This window comes from Nicotiana tabacum, chromosome 12, assembly GCF_000715075.1.
Source record: "Nicotiana tabacum cultivar K326 chromosome 12, ASM71507v2, whole genome shotgun sequence".
Taxonomy (NCBI): Eukaryota; Viridiplantae; Streptophyta; class Magnoliopsida; order Solanales; family Solanaceae; genus Nicotiana; species Nicotiana tabacum.
Genome location: NC_134091.1, coordinates 13,408,317 through 13,419,245, shown reverse-complemented (window position 1 = coordinate 13,419,245; position 10,929 = coordinate 13,408,317). Strand labels below are relative to the sequence as shown.

The following is a 10,929-nucleotide window of genomic DNA, read 5'->3' as shown; positions in this document are numbered from 1 at the left end:
TCTTGTTAAATTTCAACGGCTAATGTATTCACGAGATTAAATATTAAGAAATTACTGTGCATTTTCTACAGATGTTCCATAGCGGTGACAATTTTCTAATGGCTGGACAGCTGGTAATTATGTACTATGTATAACTCTAATACATTTCAAATAACTGAAAATTATACCGATCATTAATTAATTAATTAAAGGGAGGAAAATAGGGGGAAATGGTCATACCAAAATGCTACTATCGTACCTCTCGTTCATATTATCTATAGTATTTGTTAAATATGTTAATTAATTAATATTATACTAATTTGAACATAAGGGTAGATTTGGCAAAAAGAAATAAATGACTTCTTATTTTTCTAGAAACATCAAATATTCAGAAATAAATTAAATTTTCATAAACGGCTAATTTCTTAGACTGAAGACAGTACTATATTCAATTTACTGACTAAACTGTACGCTTAAATTAATTCAATACTTCCTATACAAACTAGACCTGAAAATATGATAAATGCAGGGTAAAATATTGCTGGTGGGTCAATGGCCAATAAATCCTCGATACGTACATTTTCTTTTAACATTTAACTGTAACATTTATAATGACTAATAAATTATTCTGATGTTAGGTTTCCAACTTGCAGAAAAGTCAGGTCAATGACCAAATAAGTGTTCGTTAGGCATATCATTATGCTGTCCCACATGTTTTTTCATATTTCACATAGTAAAAAATGGTAAACAGATATATGTCACATTAAAAAAATCTACATTAAAAAGTAGTCTATCTTTAATAAGTAAAATCATTATATGTGTTTTCATTACTTTATTTCTTCCCCTTCCACTTTCCATCAGTTCTCATCAATTTTCAAACTATTCATTCTTCTTATTATTTCTTCTCCTCCCTTTGTCACATGTGCTGTGAAAATGAATTTATCTCCCTATGTTAGAACAAGAAGAATTCTATGTTTGTCTATATTTATTATTTCATCAAATTTAGTTCTTGGATCAACCAATTGTACACATTCATGTGGCAAAAATATTCTTCAATATCCTTTTGGTTTCTCTTCAGGCTGTCCAATTCAATTGAGTTGTACCTCAAATGGGGCAATGGTCATTAACAAATTCCCAGTTCAGGCCATAACTTCTGAAACCATTTTAATTAATCTTTTAGCCAATTGTAGCCGTCCATTTGCTGCAATTCACAATCTTTTTAGCTCAAATTACGCACCCACTTCACGTAATGGAATACTTTTCCAAAACTGCAGTTTTTCGCAGTCTAGTTGTTTGATACCTTCTACTATGATTCAAACTCATTTTGAGCTTCTTGATTGTGGGAAAGAAAATATGATTTGTTATTCTGAACCAAATAGTGAGAATAATTTTATTGACTTGAGGAATTTGTCAAGAACAGGGTGCCACTCTTTGTTTTCTGCAATATCTGTGGAGTCAACGTTGAATAGCTCGGCAGTTTCTTTGGATGTTCAAGTGGTTCAATTGGGGTGGTGGCTTAAAGGACATTGTCAGTGCTCTTCTAATGCAAATTGTACTAAAATCTCGTCACCTATTGATGGGAAATTGGGATATAGGTGCCAGTGCTCGGAAGGTTTCGTTGGAGATGGTTTCTTAGCTGGCTCCGGCTGCCGGAAAGGTGCGTCTGATTATTTACTTAATTATGTATTTAACACACTTCTTACATGCCGACTTGACTCTTTTTCTTGGACGTCACACATGCAAATTCATTTTGAATATGAATGGCGATGAGACTTGAATTCAATATTTCTGTTGTGATCCTACAATGAAAAATTATGCTCATCTCATCTCAAAGTTAAATGGCCAAGTAAATATATTTTTGATTATTTAATTATATCTTTTTGCCGGTTTTCAATATAAAACTATATGTTTTAGTTTTGAGAAAGTAATAATTATAGAGAAAATTAAATACGACCTTTTGAAGAGTAGAAATTAAAGGTTAGATATGCAAAAGTATGATGTTACATCTTTAAATTTCTCCAAGCTACTTTGGTTATGAGCTTGGGTTTATCGAAAACAGCTTTTCTATATTCACAAGTTAAGGATAAGATATGCGTATTTACTAACCTCCCAATACCTTATTTGTGAGGCTATATTGGGTATGTTGTTATTGTTGTTGTTACTTTAGCTGAGTTGGGAGGTTTAGCTAATAAATTGAAGTAGATGAATGATGAGGAAGTTTTGACCAACTTGGAGAGAGAAGAACATCATAATTGGATGAGAAAACATGGGTCCAAGTAAAAAGATTAAAAGATGACATACTAGGGCGGCCAAGAAGAAAAGTTTCCTAGTTGACTGTATAATTCAAGTTGAAATTTTATTCTTTACTAAGCTTAATTTCTATAATCTGAGACGTGGATTGCATGTTAAGGAACTGTAAAGTCATAGTGTTTCCAATTAAGAAATATAACAGATGAAGAATTTTCTTACTAAACCTTTCTCATGTTCATACTAAGGGTTGGAACAAGTTTCATAGGAATTGAAGATAGAATCAAGAAAAGAACAAATTATGACTGTTATCAGAGCAACTTGGTGATTGTCGCCTTTCTCAAACTATGTAATAATGGCAACCTTAAGAAGACAATCACGTATGTGTTTGCTTCATCAGCGGAGCAACTCGTGACTAGCTTGCTAGGTAGGACCTAGGTATGGTGATGGTTGTTGCCTTTCAATGTCGCTTATCAATGCCAATTAGAGGCAAATCTAAATATAGAGTTAATTATATATTTTAATTATTTTATATATTTATATATGTATACGTAGTTAGAGTCGATAGCATGTGTTAAGTTAAACCAAGTGCCAGAGCTACATATAACGAAAGGGTTTCAATTGGTAAAATCTCTTCGTTTGAAAATTATATCGTGTAAATAGGATAGAAACAAATATTTTTGAATGTATATAAATTTTTGAATTCCGAATCTATTTGTGATTAAGGTGACTCAAAAATTATACTAGGTTTAGATTCAAATCCCCAGTGTAACATTTTTTTTTTACATTTTTTAGATTTTTTTATTTGAATTGTTTAGTTGAACTTACAAAACTAGTCGTTTAACTCCATACCAAATGTTAAGACATGGGCTTTACTTGTTGTGGATTGGTTGGTGTGGTGTCCATTCATTTTATTCGATCAAGATGTCCAGCCAAAATTTGTTTCATCATTTGATCAAGGAAGGGTTCTTTTTCCTTGGTTTTCTTCATTTTCTATATATCTCCATTTGGCTTCGAGTAAGCAAGGAAAATGGAGTCACTATCATATTGCGTGGGGGATAGTAGTTCAACAATATCAATGGACCCTCCACGCATTAATTTCTTCCATTTCATTGGGTGACTAATTTGGATAGGGAAAGATTTAATTTCCTTTTCTCACTTAACTGGTAAATTTGTTGTCATGTGACTAGTAGGTCACGGGTTCGAGCGGTGGAAATAGCCTCTTGCAGAAATGCAGGGTAACGTGAAAAATAGATATGTCAATAGCTAATTCCAGGTGTTTCTTGTGAATGCAGATGACACAACATGCAATCCTTCAAATTACCTTTCAGGCAAATGTGGAGGAACCACCAGAGTTGGCGTACTTGTTGGAGGTAATTCTCAGCTCGATTTAAGTTATATACACTAACAGTGTACATCTCAGAGCTTATAGTCCTAGTCGAAATGAAATCCTTTTCTTTTCCTTTTACTTTAAAATGAAAACCATTTTTTTCTCCAGGTATTGCAGCAGGTGCTTCATTAATGGTTAGTGTAGGCCTAATATGTTGCTTTATTCGACGAAGATTGAATTACCAAAACAGAAGCAGAAGAAGCCGCGAGTTATGTGAAACAACAGGGATCACTATCCCGGTTTATCCATATAAAGAAATGGAAAAGGCAACCGATTTCTTCTCAGAGAAGCGAAGACTAGGAAATGGCGCTTATGGAACAGTTTATTCAGGAAAACTTCAAAGCGACAATTGGGTAGCAATCAAAAGAATTATGAATAGACATACTGATAGCATTGAACAAGTCATTAATGAGATCAAGCTCCTTTCTTCAGTAAATCATCCGAATCTCGTTCGACTCTTGGGCTGCTGTATTGAAAAAGGTGAACAGATTCTTGTTTATGAGTTCATGCCTAATGGAACTTTGTCACAACATTTACAAAGAGAAAAAGGAAATGCACTTCCGTGGCCTGTTCGCCTCACGATTGCTGCAGAAACTGCTCAAGCTATAGCTTATCTTCATAATGCAATGCACCCGCCAATATACCACAGAGATGTCAAGTCTAGTAACATACTCTTGGATTATAATTATAAGTCAAAAGTCGCGGATTTTGGACTTTCAAGACTCGGTATTATTGAATCATCTCATATTTCTACCGCGCCACAAGGAACTCCAGGATATCTTGACCCTCAGTATCATCAGAACTTTCAATTGTCTGATAAGAGTGATGTTTATAGCTTTGGCGTAGTTCTAGCAGAGATCATAACAGGACTAAAAGCAGTGGATTTTGCTCGTCCACAAGACGAAATAAACTTGGCTGCACTAGCAATTGACAGAATTGGAAAGGGTAATTTAGATGAAGTTATCGATCCCTCTATCGAGCCACATATGGATGCTTGGACACTTTCATCTGTGCATAAGGTAGCTGAATTGGCATTCAGATGTCTAGCATTTCATCGCGATATGAGGCCATCGATGATGGAAGTGGCGATTGAAGTGGAACAACTTAGGCTAAGCAAATGGGCAATTTCAGAAGATAATATTACAGCTTCATCAGAGGGATCTTCTATTTCATCAGCTTCTGATGTGAGTGAGAAACCACTGAACCTTTCAATTAAGAAGCGAGAAATCGATATAAAAGCTAATATATTTTTAACGGAAAAAATAAAGGATTATTCTCCTGTTTCAGTACAAGATCCATGGAAAAGTGAGCAAAGCTCTCCATCTTGTAATAGTTTGCTCAATCATATAGTCAAGTAATGTTATTGTAAAGGCTTTCTTTTTGTAATTTACTTACAGGAACATGTAGCTGTTGAAAGTGTAGTATACTAGCAAAAACTTTACTGGTGAGAATACTAGTATGCCGCATCTGGTCTGTACTTCTAAAGGTTCTTTTTTTATGTGTTTTCCTGTGTTGATACTTATACATTGACTATGCCTTTGTTGGGAAACAATTAGAAATAGCCTGATTTACAACTAAAAATTAAAAAATAGCCACATTTTCAAAATAATCAAAATCTAGCCATTTTTTCATCTAAAGATAAAATTTAAACAAAAATACCCTTAAAATCCGGAAAAATTCTAACATAATATGTTAGGAATTAGAATTTTTTACATGTAAGATTCCAGCATAATGTGCTGGAACATAATCCAACATATTATGCTGTAACTTTCCGTGTTTCAGCAAAAATAGTGGTTATTTTTTCATAACTTTCCGCTGACTGTTTTTGAATTACCAATCTGAAAACTGACTAGCACATTTTATTTTCACGCCTTTGTTGCTGCCTGGACCTAGATTCCGCCTTGACTACTCTATGGGCTTCGTCTCTGTTTTTATTAGATCTGTCTTTGATAATACTTTCGGGAAATTTAATAAGGACCACCTATAATTTGGGCTTTGACAAATGAATCTATAAAAAGTGACAACAAGGTCAAGTTTGCAACAAATTATAGGAGGGCCACTAATGTGTAACATCTTAAGGTTATCTTTGAACAAGAAGGTCAAGTTTGCAACAAATTATAGGACGGCCACTAATGGGAAACATCTTAATGTTATTTTTGAACAAGAATGAAGAATGCATCACTTTGAGCGGTCTTCTCAGTCTCATTTTGAAGTTCAAACCGTGATCACGAGAGAAAGTTAGAAGAGCCATGCGTGGGTAGTAAACTATGATTATAGCAAGCTCAGCCATGCCAAATTTTTATTCAATGTAAAAAATATTGGCAGTCAAGTGTTTGGAAAAGGTCAACTTCATATTGGATCGTTATAATCTACCAAAAGCAACACTTTCCCCGTCAAACGTCATTCTCTTTATGGGTCAGTCTCGAGTTATTTTGCCCAATGGAGTACGACATAGTAGAAGATAATTTCATTTAAACAGTTTCATACATTCATAGTATTATAAAAAGTACTTCCGGCAAAATCTAAGTAGTCGATCTCTACGTACTTCACATGACAATTCAAGAAAGAGTTTAAAAAAATAGATGAATATCTGAGATCACAAATATTGTATTGAAATTAGCAAAATGATTATATATATATTCCAATTTCCAACAAAACCACAAAAAGTCCCAAAAATAAATACACTATACAATTTATTAATAGTGGGACATTGAATGAAACACATAAGCTGTCCCCACCTACACCCACGACCAATTCAAATTGGTTACCTATTCATTAAAGAACCTGAAAATGGATGACTTCCAAACCCCAATAGAAAATGATGTAATACTAGTACAAAAATATTTACTATAGTTAATTGGTCAAACTTATTCTTGACAAAAAATCGCACATCCCAACTAATTTTATTGAATATATGTTATATCTTAGGCATCTCAACTAATTTCATTAAATATCTGGAACCTTTTACCCGTACAAATACGTCCAATCAAAAGCTAGCTCTCTTCAAGGACGTTAAGGTAATAGAAGCACCTAAAGGAGATGCACCAACCTCAATCTCAAACGAATCATATCTAAGGAACAATTCAACCAACAACAACCTTGAAACCAAAACCACAAAATCTTTTCCTACACACTGCTTGTTATTTATCGACGGGCTTTCATTTTCTGATCCATTAGACCACAACACATGTTTCAATAACTTCTCCCCTTCTTCTCCAATAAACCGGTCGGCTACAAACTCTTCAGACCGGTCAAAAATCTTGGGGTCCTTAGTTGCAAATGGTTGAAACCCATATAATAACTCACCTTCTTTAATTTCAAATGCTGCGTCGTGGGATTCAATCACCATATCACGTTTTGCTCTGCCGTATTGTGATGCCACTGGCGGTTCAATACGTAGGGATTCGTACACTACAGATTTCATTAGTTGCATGTTTTCTATTGCACCCATTGTGATTTTTCCGCCGTTTGATTTAATGACTGACCGAATCTCTTGAGCTAATTGAGTGTGGAGTTTAACCCCAGCTCTGCCAATCCATTTCAACATATTGGGAAAAAAGATTTTCATCCCTCCAAAAGAATTGAAACACGTTGCAAATAGCAAATTGTGACAAGCTTCCTCACGTGAAATACCAGTTCTTTCAGCTTCATCAAGAATGGAAGTTGAGTTCTCGTAGAAGAAATTGTACAATCTTTGGTAGTCTTTTTTCACTAAAGCAGGAGGGAGCCTAAAAGTATGAATAACAAGATCTTCAAGAACTTTAGGAAGGCCAAGAATTAGCAAAGGATGAAGCTGAAACAACACCCATTTGCCAATTAACTTAGGTCCATCAGTTCCAAGTTTGGTATCTATCGGATTAACTCCATATAAAGATCGAGCAAGAAAGTTAAACGCTGCTTGATCATTTGCTGCGTTTAGTCCAGCTTTTCCTTTAGTGGCTAAGTCATTTTCTAGTGTCTCAAAAAGCTCGGAATAGCTGTTGTGAAACTCGGGAATTACTGCATTGCGTCGAGATGAAAGGAGATAAAACAGCAGTTTCTTTAACTTGGCGTGATTTGGTTCAGAAGGATCAAGATAGGAAAGAACACGGTAACCACCTGTGAGCTCAGTAGAAGGCATAAAAGTGCCGGTGAAAAGATCTTTTTTCTCAACCTTAGAAGTATCAAAAAGGGTGGGGAAACTTTTACCGTCGAGCAAAACGACAACGTTTGGATTGAAGGAAATGAAAGGACCAGGTGGCATGTTGGTTCGAAAAACAGTAGACTGATGTTTTTGGATTCGAGATTTGAAATACTCATCTCTCCCTTGATTGTAAAAGAAATCAAGTCGGTCCTTCCACGGACCGACCAATGGTAGCCCGTAGTCTCCAGGGACTTTTCGGATCGGGAGTTTTGTAGGTTTAGATTGGATCGGAGAAATCCCTGGAGAGGAAATGTAAGGTGGCTTTTCAGACACCGAAGATTTAATGGGCTGAAGAGAGGATGAATACTTGTTACGAGATGATGATGATGATTTATGTGTGGGGAATTGTAGCTTAAGAGAAGGAAGAGCAAAAGAAGATGATGCCATAACTAATAGCTTTTGCTATAAATCAAGAATGAAGCTTTTAACTATCAAAAGGTCGTCTACTGCTGCTAAGAACCTAATAGAATGAAGTTAGAATGAGAATGAGAAATCTATGTGGATATTCTTCTCTATAAATAAAAGTTGATGTTAAAGGTAAGGTGATTGCTTTTGAGTCTTATTTCATGTGACAGTGATGGATATATATGGCTATGGCCTGTGGGTGGGCTGAATAGCACAAAATACATTGCGCATAACAAAGGCGTGGGACAATTTGTTGAATTTAAAGTACTGTTTAAAAAGGCTGCACTTTCGTATTGGTTTCTCTAGTGCCTATTTTTACTTGTGTTTCATTCTGCTTTGGGATGTAAGTAAAAAAAGTAGTTCCGTCCATAAAATATCTCGTAATTAAATAGGATTTGAGAAACGGTTGCATTTCGACTAGGGATGATGCGACGTACGCAGTCTACTCTAATGCAAATATTAGTGATTATTTCTACGATTTGAACCAGTGATATATAAATCACATAAAAATAACTTTACTGTTGTACTCCCTCCGTTCACTTTTACTTAGCATGTATACTAAAAATAAATTTTTATTTTTACTTGTCACTTTACGCATATCAAGAGAAGATATTTTTTTTTCTTTTATACCCACAATATTTATTACTCATTTCAAATCATTTTTTCAAATCCAATAAAATATGCATCAATTAATACGGTTATCATGGTAAATTATGCACTTCATTTATTATTTTTTAAGTAGCGTAAAAAGTCAAAAGTACCAAGTAAAAGTGAACGGATGGAGTATTAAGTAGCAATTATAATTTTATTTACACCGTCTTTGATTCTTCTTGTTCCTTTACAAGTACTAAATTTACTACTCCTTATGTTCACTTTTTACTTGTCCACTTTATATTTTGCATGCTCCTTAAGAAATAATAAATAAATTGCATAATTTATTATAATACTCATATTAATTGGTGTATAGTCTTAATAGATTTGAAAAATAATTTGGAATGAGTAATTAATTTTAAGGACAAAATTAAAAAAAAATTATTTTTCTCTTGGTATGCGAAAAATAATAAGTAAAAATGAAAAATTATTTTTAGAATACTTGACAACTAACCGCTTGCTTTTAAGATGGTTGGCTTGTTTTTTCATTTTCCGTCCATTTTGACATGTAAATTCTGTCTGCTTTTGCATCTTTTTTTTTTTGCAATTTTGCTAGTTTCCAATCAAGCATCCAATGCGCTAATTCATAGAAATCGCAACCTCTCCTCGTTTAGTATATTTGCTGAATAAATAATTCGGTCTTGAGAAGGAATTTGTATAGAGATTGTTTCAACAAGGACCGACATGGTAATAGAAAATTAAAAATTCAGTGTAGTGTAATTGGATTGTAACAGATTATTTAAATATATTTTCAAAATATCAATCCATAATTGTTTTAGATTTTAGACAATTACATGTAATAAAAAACTAATCTCTTTTTACATAAGCGTTGACCTAGACAAACCAAAAAAAAAAAAATTCGATGGAGAAAAAATGATGGTGGATTTGTCACGTTATAGGCATTTATAGTTTTAAACTAAGTTCACTATAAATATAAATTTTAATATTTCCACGATCGTTAGTGATTTGTGCATCATAATTCACATGCGAGTGCTATTCCGTGCAGATATTCGCTCAATAAGCATTCTTTCTTGTCGAAAGAATTAAAAAGAAAAAAATGAGAGAATAAAACAATTTTATTCTTGTTCCCTTTTATTTAACTAACCGAACGTACTTCCAATTGAAATAGTTGAATTTCCACGTAAAACAAAAAATTATATGATCAAATTGAATAGTCTTTGGAGAACATTATAGTGTTAAGTTTTCAAAACTAGACCAGTTGATTAAATTGTTCTGTTAACATGTTTCTTCAACAAATAAAAAAAATTATTGATCTGGAGAACAATTTTTTTCCTTTTTCATTTATTTCATATTCAGTTTGTTAGTAATTAATTGCACCGGTACATTTAGGGGTGTGCATGGACTGGGTTGATTCGCTTTCTATCAAAAGTCAAAACCAAACCAAACCAAACCAACGATATCGGTTTGGATTGGTTCGGTTTTGTCGAGTTTTTCGAATTTTTTTTACATGAATATTATTTCGATCTTACTTAGTTAAATTTTTGATACATATATATATAATAATTAAACATAAAAAATTAATATGATACCTAAATTATGTTCTATTTAATTCTAAATTATCGAAATACCACTTCTAATTCGAAGAAGATACATGAATTTAATATATCTTGGCATATGAATATGGAAGAACAAAGAGATTGATGCATTTCAATAACACTTGATAAGAAAGTAATCGTATAATCCATTATTTATTATTAATAAAAATTGAGCACTTCATTCTATTAAATATTACATCCCATAAGAGATAATCTCAAATATTTCTAGATATTTTCTTAAAGAAAATTCTATATAAAGTCTTAAAATTATATATTTATATTTCGGTTTGGTTCGAATTTTTTTTACTCAATACCAAACTAAATCTAATCGGTTTTTTTAATCGATTTGGTTTAATTTTTAGGTTTGGTACAATTTTTCAATTCTGTCTGTGCACCCTAAGTACATTTATCCTAAAAATAGTTGCCTAATTAGAGGCTGACGACGGTCACTCAATCTTTGCATTAACATTAAGAAAAATAATTAAAAATGGTCTTATTTTCCAGTGTTTTGGATCAAT

At 33.3% G+C, this 10,929-nt stretch overlaps 2 protein-coding genes across 2 annotated transcripts; one reads left to right on the top strand and one right to left on the bottom strand.

Annotated features, from left to right (window-relative positions):
• The first annotated feature begins 795 nt into the window (after window positions 1-795).
• On the top strand, window positions 796-5,080 carry LOC107822007 (wall-associated receptor kinase-like 14). The gene is made up of 3 exons (XM_016648499.2): window positions 796-1,636; window positions 3,522-3,599; window positions 3,725-5,080. The coding sequence occupies exons 1-3, from the start codon at window positions 796-798 to the stop codon at window positions 4,972-4,974; spliced, it is 2,169 nt and encodes a 722-aa protein (XP_016503985.2). The 3' UTR covers window positions 4,975-5,080.
• A 1,146-nt stretch (window positions 5,081-6,226) lies between these two features.
• On the bottom strand, window positions 6,227-8,372 carry LOC107822008 (allene oxide synthase 1, chloroplastic). The gene has a single exon (XM_016648500.2). The coding sequence runs from the start codon at window positions 8,184-8,186 to the stop codon at window positions 6,603-6,605; it is 1,584 nt and encodes a 527-aa protein (XP_016503986.1). The 5' UTR covers window positions 8,187-8,372; the 3' UTR covers window positions 6,227-6,602.
• Between the last annotated feature and the right edge of the window lie 2,557 nt (window positions 8,373-10,929).

Coding starts and splice junctions, on each gene's coding strand:
- LOC107822007 (XM_016648499.2), top strand. CDS start 796: ATGTGTTTTCATTACTTTATTTCTTCCCCTTCCACTTTCCATCAGTTC. Junction 1,637..3,521: donor TGGCTCCGGCTGCCGGAAAG/GTGCGTCTGATT, acceptor TTGTGAATGCAG/ATGACACAACATGCAATCCT. Junction 3,600..3,724: donor AGTTGGCGTACTTGTTGGAG/GTAATTCTCAGC, acceptor TTTTTTCTCCAG/GTATTGCAGCAGGTGCTTCA.
- LOC107822008 (XM_016648500.2), bottom strand. CDS start 8,186: ATGGCATCATCTTCTTTTGCTCTTCCTTCTCTTAAGCTACAATTCCCC.